General features: G+C 44.6%; 1 protein-coding gene and 1 non-coding gene across 2 annotated transcripts in view; one reads left to right on the top strand and one right to left on the bottom strand.

Moving 5' to 3' along the window:
- DRAM1 (DNA damage regulated autophagy modulator 1) overlaps positions 1–11,108 on the top strand; it is a 46,794-nt gene that overhangs the window by 12,978 nt on the left and 22,708 nt on the right. Inside the window, exon 2 of the mRNA XM_003783302.3 lies at positions 5,439–5,506. Coding sequence (XP_003783350.1) covers positions 5,439–5,506 — 68 coding nt within the window. The remainder of the gene's footprint in view (positions 1–5,438; positions 5,507–11,108) is intronic.
- On the bottom strand, positions 552–680 carry LOC111723051. Its single transcript, XR_002771678.1, has one exon. It is a non-coding gene; the product is annotated as a small nucleolar RNA SNORA20 (small nucleolar RNA).

The raw sequence follows: 11,108 nt of genomic DNA, 5'->3' as shown, positions 1-11,108 counted from the left end.
CTTAGCCGCTTGAGCCACAGGTGCCAAGCTGCTTTAGGTTCTTAACAGCCTCTCACCGTAGTGAGAAGAACAGCCAAGTCCTTTCCATGACCCCCTGTCCTGCTCACACATACCCCTCTCTCTCTGTGCCTACTCTCTGCCAGCCACACCTCTGTCCTTGTAGTTCGCCTAACATATAGCCATCTCAAGGCACATGGCTGTTCTCTATGTTTGTAAGTTTAAATTTCCTGGCCAGATAATCATATTTTAAAATTTCTTTTCTTTTTTTTTGAGACAGAGTGTCATTTTGTCACCCTCAGTAGAGTCCTGTGGAGTCACTATAGCTAAGAGTAACCTCGAACTCTTAGGCTCAAGCAATTTTCTTGCCTCAGCCTCCAGAGCACCTGGGACTACACCTGCCTGTTGCAGTGCCTAGCTACTTTTTAGAGAGTGGGTCTCGCTCTTGCTCAGGCTGGTCTTAAACTCATGAACTCAGCAATCCATTGGCCTTGTCCTCCTAGCACTTAAAAAAAATTTTAAATTAAATTTTTTTTTTTTTTTTTTTACCAAAACAATGTCCAGTGATACAGAGGAGAGAAAAATGGTTACTTTATGTCAATTTACAGTGGCCCAATATTATTTTATCTTGTGCATATAATTGCTTGTATCATTGTGAAATTATAGCATCAAGTAATGGGAAGGTTTTGTGTTTTAATATATTTTTCTGAGACAGAGTCTCAGTATGTCACCCTTGGTAGAGTGCTGTGGCATCACAACTCACAGCAACCTCAATCTCTTGGGCTTAAGCAATTCTCTTGCCTCAGCTTCCCAAGTAGCTGGGACTATAGGTGCCTGCTTCAACGCCTGGCTATTTTTTTGTTGCAGTTGTTTAGCTGGCCTGGGCTGGGTTCGAACCTGCCACCCTTGGTGTATGTGGCTGGTGCCGTAACTACTGTGCTATAGGAGCTGAGCCTATTTATTTATTTTTTAATAGACAAGGTCTTACTGTGTTGCCCAGGCTGGGGAGCAGTGCCCCAAACATAGCTCATTACAGCCTAGAACTCCTGGGCTGAAAAGATCAGCTGGGACTACAGGTGTGAACCTGGCCTGACTTGGCCCAGGTGTTCTAATGTGCTCCTTCTTTCCTTGAGAATTCAGGTCTCAGCGGGAGAGGTGGCTCACAGCTGTAATCCTAGCACTCTGAGAGGCAGAGGCTGGTGGATCTCCTGAGCTCAGGAGTTCGAGACCTACTTGACCCTGCATCTACTAAAAAGTAGAAAAATTAGCTCAGCATTGTGGCAGGTGCCTGTGGTCCCAGCTGCTTGGGAAGCTGAGGCATAAAGATCCCTTGAGCCTAAGAGTATGAGGTTGCTACGGCCCTCTACCCAGGGTGACAGTGAGATTCTGTCTCAAAAACAAACAACATATCCAAGTCTCTTCGGAAGGTCACCTTCCCAGATTACCCTGTCACAAGTAAGCAGCTCACCTATCTCTATCTGTTCTCTTATCCACCTTTCCTTTTTTTCAGTGCGTTCATCAATATAAACCAGAACCAGCATTCCATGAAAGAGGGGCTGTTTCTGTCCTAGTCCCTGCAGTATTCACTGAGGCTACAAAATTACATAGAAAGCAATCAGTAACTATGCTAACTTTGGATTGTTAGATGCTAAGCTTTTAGAAGGTAGTAAATTATCTTTTCCTCTTTGTGTCCTCATCACCAGCTTGGTCCCCAACACTTAGGAGAAGCTTAATAATTTCTTTAAAAAAGTTCTGTATGCGTGAACAAAGAAGGAACTCTGACGGACAGAAGGTGAGGTTGCATGCAGAGAGGGTGCAGTTGCGTGTGGGTAGTTCGAGAAAAAAGCAACTCATTTGCATTCGTGAGTAGGAAATTATTTTCTAGTTTAAAAATAGTTGATACACATATACACAGCTGGATGGCGCTTCCCACTCTAGAATAGTCATAACCAAATGAAGCTGCCACAAAGTTAGCCCAAACAATTACGAGTATCTAATAAGCTGCAGTTTACATTTTATTCCCATACTTATTTCTTTTAAATAATAGACATATATCTAAATATTATAAGGATAAAGAAAATAATGGTTTCTTTTTAGTAGAGCATTATTTTTTTTAGGTTCTAAGTCCTGGTCAATCTTCTAAGCAACGAGCTTACGAATTTAGAACAATTTTTTTTTCTTTTCAGAGATAGAGTCTCACTTTGTCCCTCTTGGTAGAGTGCTGTGACGTCACAGCTCACAGCAACAACCTTCAGCTCTTGGGCTTAGGTGATTCTCTTGCTTCAGCCTCCCAAGTAGCTGGGACTACAGGTGCCCACCGCAACGCCCGGCTATTTTTTGTTGCAGTTTGTCCAGGACCAGGTTCGGACCCGCCACCTTCAGTATGTGGGGCCGGCGCCCTACCCACTGAGCCACAGACGCTGCCGGAATTTAGAACAATTTAGTAAACCTCTCACTGCAGACAAAGATAATGTTGGATTTTGTCTACATCTAAGTCCCTCCAGTAAACATAATTCCAGGCTTTGAAGTAATCGAATTTCCTGTATCCAGTGATTTAAAAAACAGCATTTGACCAAGTTTGTATTGTTTTTAATACTTTGAGCATCAGTTGATTATACTCTGGCTTAACTTCATAAATTAGTTTGGATTGGAGAAGGATATTACACAAACTACTTGGAATTTTCCATGGTCAGCTTAACTTGCAGAAATGTAAATACAGGCAGTGAGGACATCAACCGATTGCCGGGCACAACCTACCCTGAAACAACTGTGTACACATAACAGCCTCAACAGCTTCTAAACCACAGGCCAGTGAACACCTTGCTCTCCTTAGCCCTTTACAATTTCCTGGGCTCCCTCATTAACAAGAAGACAGGTGAGGTGGTGGGTGGGGCCGGGGCAGGGCCAACCGGGGCAGGGCTAAGGTGAGAGCTTCCTAGAGAGACTGTTTCTTCCAGGCCAGGAAGCAGCTGCTGTCCCCACTCACTTGTGCTCCTGTTTTCTGAATTAGGCCCCCGTGTACAACTGTGCCAGCCAAATATTACTGCCTCGTTTGTGTGATGGAATCGTTTAAAAATAAAGAGGCTACCCACGTGTCTGTTGGTTCCCCTGTTGGTGTTATGCTCATCAGAATTCCAACATCAGCAGAACCATCAATTGACAGGGTCCCCACGTCTGGTCTCCACCTCCTGCTAGAACCCCTTTTTGCTGCCAGCTGCCTACCTTCCCAGAATCGTCCTCATCCTCCCATTTCCTTCCCTTTCTCTGCAAACAAGCAAACAGACTTTCCCCCAGGACCTCTGCTCTGCCTGTGCTCTGTCTCTGGTATATGGCTGATGGAGGTTCCAGAATTACTGCTGTAGGATGAGTTACCTGGTGGCTGCTTTTTTATACCTTGGGGTCAAGACAGGCGGCTTAATTTCCTTGTCAGAGTTAATCATCTGGTAGAAGTGCTGCCCAGGGTTGGTAGCTGTCTCTGCTTTCTTCCTGGCACTGATCCCCACTTATGTCTCCATGCCCCTGAGCTGTGCGCTTGGAAGGGCCTCCTGCATCTCAGGCAGCCTTCTCCACCTCACACGCCTTCAGGATGCCAAATGGTTATAGTGAGAAAGGTTAAGTTCGAAACACAGCTGGTTCTTACAGGTGAGACAACTGAAATCGAGATAACTGGGAATGAAGGCATTTGTTGTAAGGGGGAGGGCTGTTAACCTCTTTATACTCTTTACATGTTATGTTTACAAAACTTTGACATTCTTGCTTTCTGCACACACAGGCTTCTTGTGGAATTCTTCAGACTCTTTGAAATGTGTCTTTTTCAATGTAATCGTTTTGTTTTTTCACTTTTTTTTGATAAGTTTTTCAATACCTAAATTTCAGAGCTGTTTTTAAATGTGGAAGGACTCAAAATGGGTACTAATTGGGAACTCTTTTTTTCCATCAGTTTTAAAACTGGGAAAGTTGCTATGTGAGCAGATTGGAAATGTAAAAATTTTAAAATTGGCAGTAATAAAAAATAGAGCATGATAAACAATAACTTGGAACTCACTTGATTAAGTGATAGACTGCACCTGAAAAGTTTTTTTTTTTTTGAGACAGAATCGTACTGTGGCGTCACAGCTCACAGCAACCTCAAACTCTTGGGTTTAAGCGATTCTCTTGCCTCAGCCTCCCAAGTAGCTGTGACTACAGGCACCCGTCACAATGCCTGGCTATTTTTTGTTGCAGTTGTCGTTGTTTAGCTGCCCTGGGTTCGAACCCACCAGCTTTGGTGTATGTGACTGGTGCCATAACCATTCTGCTACTGGTGCTGATCAGTGAAAATGTTTTACAGAAACTGTTTTTCATTAAAATAATTTACCATAGGCTCAGCGCCTGCCTGTAGCTCAGCCGCTAGGGCACCAGCCACATACACCGGAGCTGGCGGGTTCAAACCCAGCCTGGGCCCACCTAACAACAATGAGAACTACAACCAAAAAATAGCCAGGTGTTGTGGGGGGTGCCTTAGTCCCAGCTATGTGGGAGGCTGAGGCAAGAGTATCGCTAAGCCCAAGAGTTTGAGGTTGCTATGAGCTGTGACGCCATGGCACTCTACCAAGGGCAATATAGTGAGACTCTGTCTCAAAATAAAAACAAACATTTACCATAATTACTATACCCTTAATACCCTATTGTTTCCATAAAGTACTAATAGAGATCAATAACATTGCTCACCTTTTATCATTTATTTTCAGCACTATAAAATCATGGGCGTATATCCAGTTATCAAAAAATTACAGTGACGTTTTTATGTGTACTTCATATCTCAATAGTAGAATTTTCAAACATGATTTTAGATCAGCTACTTTTTAAAACCCCCCAAATAATCACATTCAATTCTTTACTGAGGGGCAGCGCCTTTGGCTCAGTAAGTAGGGTGCCAGCCCCATATACCAAGGGTGGCAGGTTCAAACCTGGCCCTGGCCAAACTGCAACAATAACCACCAAAAAAAACAGCCAGGCATTGTGGTGGGCGCCTATAGTCCCAGCTACTTGGGAGGCTGAGGCAAGAGAATCTCCTAAGCCCAAGAGCTGGAGGTTGCTGTGAGCTGTGATGCTACGGCACTCTACTAAGGGCGACAAATTAAAAAAGAAAAAATTGTGTCTGTCTCTAATTAAACAAGAAAAAATTCTTTATTGAGAATGAGCATATAACAAGTTTTTTGGGGTGAGAGATGGCAACACCATTCATCTTAAACATTACCTAGCTTTTGACTCTGGAAAAACATTAAATGTAATCTCTCATGGTAGAAAAAATAAATTTCGGAATTTTCAGAGCCAAAATGAAACTACTTTAGATCTTTGGCAGTCAAAGTGGCTAAATACCCAGGTGAAACTCAGTAAAGAATCCGCCGCTCAGAGGTCTGAACTGAATATATAATAATTTGGATATTTCTTCTCCCCAGTGATACAGGAACAACACCTCCAGAGAGTGGTATTTTTGGATTTATGATAAACTTCTCTGCATTTCTTGGTAAGTACACAGTGATCATAAATTAATGAAAAATTCAATCCCAAGTGAAGTCCGATGTGTTATTGACAGCTTGTGTTTAAGTTTTCAAAACTACAACCTTTGCAGCTAGAATTTTGAAAAACTAAAGTGACCAGAAGTCCAATATTACTTAGGCCTTTATTATAAAACTTTATTTTATGTGGTATTTTATTTTTTGTCATAGGATTTGCTGTAGGTGGTTGTAAGTACCAAAGTTCTGAAATTGATTGTAAATGTAATTTGGTTCTTAAAAATCGTGATTTTTAAAAAAAGTCTGCGCCTGGTGGCTCAGGCCTGTGACCGAGCACTCTTGGAGGCTGAGGCCGGTGGGTTGCCTGAGCTCACGAGTTCAAGATCAGCCTGAGAAAGAGCGAGACCCCATCTCTAAAAATAACTGGGCATTGTGGTGGGCACTATAGTCCCAGCTACTGGGGAAGCTGAGGCAAGAGGATCACTGGAACCAGGTTGCTGTATGATGCCGTGGCACTACCCAGGATGACAGTGAGACTGTCTCAAAATGAAAAGAGTAATGTGATTAATATCCAAGATACTGTAGACAAAGACAGCTGGTGTATAAGGTAATGTTTCTCACAGTATGTTGTGAAGGCGACTTGGTGAACATCACCTGAGGTAGTGGGTAAAACACGAGTTCCTGGGCTACACTACAGATCTGTGTGACCAGAGCCTTCAGGAGTGGGGTCCAAAAATACGTTGTTAACAAGCACCGTAGGGCACGGGGATGCTCACTGAAGTTTGAGAACCACCCACAAAGGCATCATCTTACCTGATAGAGAAAAGGGGAAAGTGAATAATTTGTCTGCAACTCCAGTATGACTTTTCCTTTCATTTCCTCAGATGTACCCGAGATGCAGCTGGCAGGATACAACTCTGTCATCTGCCTGTTCATGTCATGCATGTTAATGGCACCTGTTTCACAGGGATTTTTTTAAGTTTGTACATGTTCAATTCCCAATATTTTCTTTTTCTTTTATTTTAAAAAAAGTTTTTATTATCTACTTATTTTTATTAATTTATTTTTTGAGACAGAGTTTTACTTTGTCACCCTTGGTAGAATGCTATGGCATCACCGCTCACAGCAACCTCAAACTCTTGGGTTCAAGCCATTCTCTTGCCTCAGCCTCCCAAGTAGCTGGGACTACATGTGCCTGCCACAACTCTCAGCTATTTTTTAGAGATGAGTCTAGCTCTAGCTCAGGCTGGTGTTGAACCAGTGAGCTCAAGCACTCCACCTGCCTGGGAGCTGGGATTACAGGCATGAGCCATCTCACCTGGCCTATTTATTTGTTTTTCAGACAGAGTCTCACTCGGGTTACCCTCAGTAGAGTGCTGTGGCATCTTAGCTCATAGCAACCTCAGTCTCTTGGGCTCAAGCAATCTTTTTGCCTCAGCCTCTCAAGTAGCTGGGACTACAGGTCTCAGCTATAGGTGCCTGCCACAACTCTCAGCCATTTTTTTAGAGAAAAAAAAATTTTTTTTTGCAGTTTTTGGCCAGGGTCGGGTTTGAACCTGCCACCTCTGGCATATGGGGCCGGCGCCCTACTCCTTTGAGCCACAGGTGCTGCCCCCCTCCCCCCATCTTTTTTTGAGACAGAGTCTTACTCTGTTACTCTGAGTAGAGTGCTATGGCATCATAGCTCACAGCAACCTCAAACCCTTGGACTTGAGCAATCCTCTTGCCTCAGCCTCCCCAGTAGCTGAAACTACAGGCGTCTGGCACAGTGCCTGGCTAGTTTTTTATTTTTAGTAGAGATAGAGTCTCACCTTTTTTTTTTTTCTTTTGTCGAGACAGAGTTCTACCCTGTGCCCTGAGCAGAGTGCAATGGTGTCATAGCTCACTGCAACCTCAGACTTTGGCTGTGGGCATCCTGCTGCCTCAGCCTCTGAGGCCACTGGGATTACAGGCACTCATCAAAGTGTCTGCCTGGGTTTTTCCATCTTTCTCATGAGTCGGGGTCTCACTCTCGCTCAGACAAGCCTTGAACTCCTGAGTGCAAGCAATCCTCCCGCCTCAGTCTCCCACAGTGCTGGGATTACAGGTGTGAGCCACCGTGCCTGGTCAGAATCTCACTTTTGCTCAGGCAAGTCTCAAACTCCTGAGCTCAAGCTATCTCCCCACCTTGGCCTCCCAGAGTGCTAGCGTTACTCTGGCCCTGTTTTACAGTTGTTGTAAAGTGCAGTCTCCTATGGGGTGAACTAAGTGTCTAAATGTCATCTTGTAGGGCTCTTTCCCTTAGTCCTTCCATGGTCCCCCGTCCTATGGAACAATCAAGTATTTGCCAAGGGCCTTTCTGTTCCTCCTGGATGGTCCAGGGTGGGAAGGGCTGGAAACCCTACTTACCCTGCTGGGCATCTTTAGAAGTTTAGCTCATCCTACTTGGTAGAGAGAAAAGTTTTTATCTTTTCACCATTTGTGGTTCTCTCCTCCTGAGATTTTGGAAATGAGCAAAGAGAAGTAGCAATATGGGCCAGTCAATCCCAGTGCCCGCTTACTGGGAGGCCGAGGCAGGTGGCTTGCCAGAGACATCTTTGCCAACAGTCCCAACTTGGAAGACAGACTATTTTATCACTAGCAAGTAATAAAATATGGCTTTTTGCTTCTAAACAGGGCAAAAGCTGACATGAATATATTCATCTGAAATAGTCATGATAAATCATTCGTTTTCCATCTGCTTTTAAAAATTCTGTAAGATGGGCAGCGCCTGTGGCTCAGTGGGTAGGGTGCTGGCCCCATATACCAAGGGTGGTAGGTTCAAACCTGGTCCTGGCCAAACTGCAACAACAACAACAAAAATAACCAGGCATTGTGGCGGGCACCTGTAGTCCTAGCTACTTGGGAGGCTGAGGCAAGAGAATTGTCTAAGCCCTAGAGCTAGAGGTTGCTGTGAGCTGTGATGCCATGGCACTCTACCAAGGGCAAGAGATTGAGACTCTGTCTCTAAAAAAAATAAAAACAAGGCCAGCCCCTGTGGCTCAAAGGAGTAAGGCGCCAGCCCCATACACTGGAGGTGGCGGGGTTGAACCTAGCCCTGGCCAAAAAAATAATAATAATAAATAAAATAAAAATAGAAATTCTGTAAAATATTATGCCCGCCACACTATGCCAGTGCCCACAAGTCTACCTTATCCTTTCAATACATGCAAGATTTCCATCATAGGGATGGATTGTAATTTATTTAGTCGGTTCTGTATTGTCAAACTATTTTTGATATTTTGCTGTTACAATGTTGAAGTGAATACATACTTTTTTTTAGGGGGGGCAGAGTTTCACTTTGTTGTAGCAACCTCAACTTTTGGGCTCAAGGGATCCTCTTGCCTCAGCCTCCCAAGTAGCTGGGACTAGAAGCACATGCCACAATGCCTGGCTATTTTTAGAGACAGGGTCTCACTCTGGCTCAAGCTGGTCTCAAACCTGTGAACCTCATAGAAGACACCCACCTCGGCCCCAGAGTACTAGGATTACAGGCACGAGTCACTGTGCCTGGCCTCTACTTTACATATTTATGTGAATTTTTCTTTTTCCTTTTTTTTTTTTGAGACAGTCGCACTTTGTCACCCTCAGTAGAGTGCTATGGCATCTCAGCTCACAGTAACCTTCAGCTCTTGGGCTTAGACTATTCTCTCACTTCAGCCTCCTGAGTAGCTGGGAGCACAGGCGCCTGCCATAACACCTGGCTATTTTTTTGTTGCAGTTTGGCTGGGGCTGGATTCGAAACCACCACCCTCGGGGCTGGTGCCCTACCCACTGACCCACAGGTGCCGCCTGGGCTTAAGCAATTTTCTTGCCTCAGCCTTCCAAGTAGCTGGGACTACAGGTGCCTTCCACAATGCCCAGCTACTCTGTCACCCACGGTAGAGTGCCCTGACAGCTTAACTCCCAGTGATCTCAAACTCTTGGGCTCAAGAGATTCTCTTGGCTCAGACTCCCAAGTAGCTGGGACTACAGGCGCCACCACAGTGCCCGGCTATTTTTTGGAAACGGGGGTCTCCCTCTGGCTTAGGCTGGTCTCAAACTCATGAGCTCTGGCAAGCCACCTGCCTCAGCCTCCCAACTTGCTAGGATTACAGGTATCAGCCACCACACCTGGCCTTAAAAAATTAAAACTTCTAAATGACAAAAGATACAAAAGGCAAAGTTAAAAGACAGCAGACTAAAAGAAAATTTGCGATGTTTATAGCAGACAATAGACTAGTAGATGTAAAGTGTAAAAAGCAACTACAAATTAGAAATGAATAGACAGAACTAAGAGAAAAAAGTTATAAATATGCAAGTTCTTAGAAAAAATGCAAATGACCGGTGGCTGTACTGAGAGTGGCTAAAATGTCCCTGAAGATGGGGAAATGCAAATTAAACCAGCAGGATGCCATTTCTTCTTCTTCTTCTTTTTTTTTTAAGACAGAGCCTCACTTTGTCACCCTGGGTAGAATGCTGTGGTGTCACAGCTCACAGCAACATCAAACTCTTGGGCTCAAGTGATCCTCTTGCCTCAGCCTCACAAGTAGCTGGGACTACAGGCACCGCCATAACTCCTGGCTATTTTTTTTTTTTTTCAGTTTTTGGCCGGGGCTGGGTTTGAACCCACCACCTCCAGCATATGGGGCCAGTGCCCTATTCCTTTGAGCCACAGACACTGCTGACTATTTTTTTTTAACTGAAAAAGCGGGTATATAATTAGAGCGCAAGATCACCCTCAGCTTTCTTATGAGTGTCATGGGTACCTTTAAGTGAAAACAAAGACATTGAGGACAGGGGTTCGCTGTTCGCCTGGCTATTTTTAGCAATGAGGTCTTGCTCTGGCTCAGGCTGGTCTCGAATCTGTGAGCTCAGGCAGTCCACTTGGCCTTCCAAGTGCTAGGATTACAGGTGTGAACCACCTTGCCTGGCTCCTATTTTTCATTCTTTAGACTGACAATAATTAAAAAGGTAAGGGCTTCTGGGCATGGTAGCTCAGGCCTGTAATCCTAGCACTTTGGGAACCCAAGGCAGGTGGATTGCTTGAGCTCAGGAGTTTAAGACCAGCCTGAGCAAGAGTGAGACCCTGTCTCTACTAAAAATAGAAAAATTAGCTAGGCATCATGGCAGGTGCCTATTGTCCCAGCTACTTGGAAGGCTGAGGCAAGAGGATCACTTGAGCCCAAGAGTTTGAGGTTGCTGTAACACCATGGCACTCTACCCAAGGTGACAGAGGGAGACCCTGTTTCAGAAAATGAATAAACTTGGTGGCACATCTAGCTCAGTGGGTAGGGTGCCAGACACATCCACCCAGGCTAGCGGGTTTAAACCTGGCCCAGGCCACTTAACAATAATGACAACTACAACAACAACAAAAAAGTAGTTGGGCATTGTGGTGGGCACCTATAGTCCCAGCTACTTGGGAGGCTTAGGCAAGAGAATCGCTTAAGCCCAAGAATTTGAGGTTGCTGTGAGCACTCTACTGAGGGCGACATAGTAAGACTGTCTCAAGAAAAAAAATAGGTGGTCCCTATGGCTCAATGAGTAGGGTACCAGCCCCATATACCGGAGGTGGCAGGTTCAAACCTGGCCCCAGCTGAAAACTGCAAAAAA

Source organism: Otolemur garnettii, unplaced genomic scaffold (assembly GCF_000181295.1).
Source record: "Otolemur garnettii isolate 467f Iridium unplaced genomic scaffold, OtoGar3 scaffold00007, whole genome shotgun sequence".
NCBI classification, from domain to species: domain Eukaryota; kingdom Metazoa; phylum Chordata; class Mammalia; order Primates; family Galagidae; genus Otolemur; species Otolemur garnettii.
Note: the sequence above shows the minus strand (reverse complement) of the source record. Positions and strands in the feature narration are given on the sequence as shown.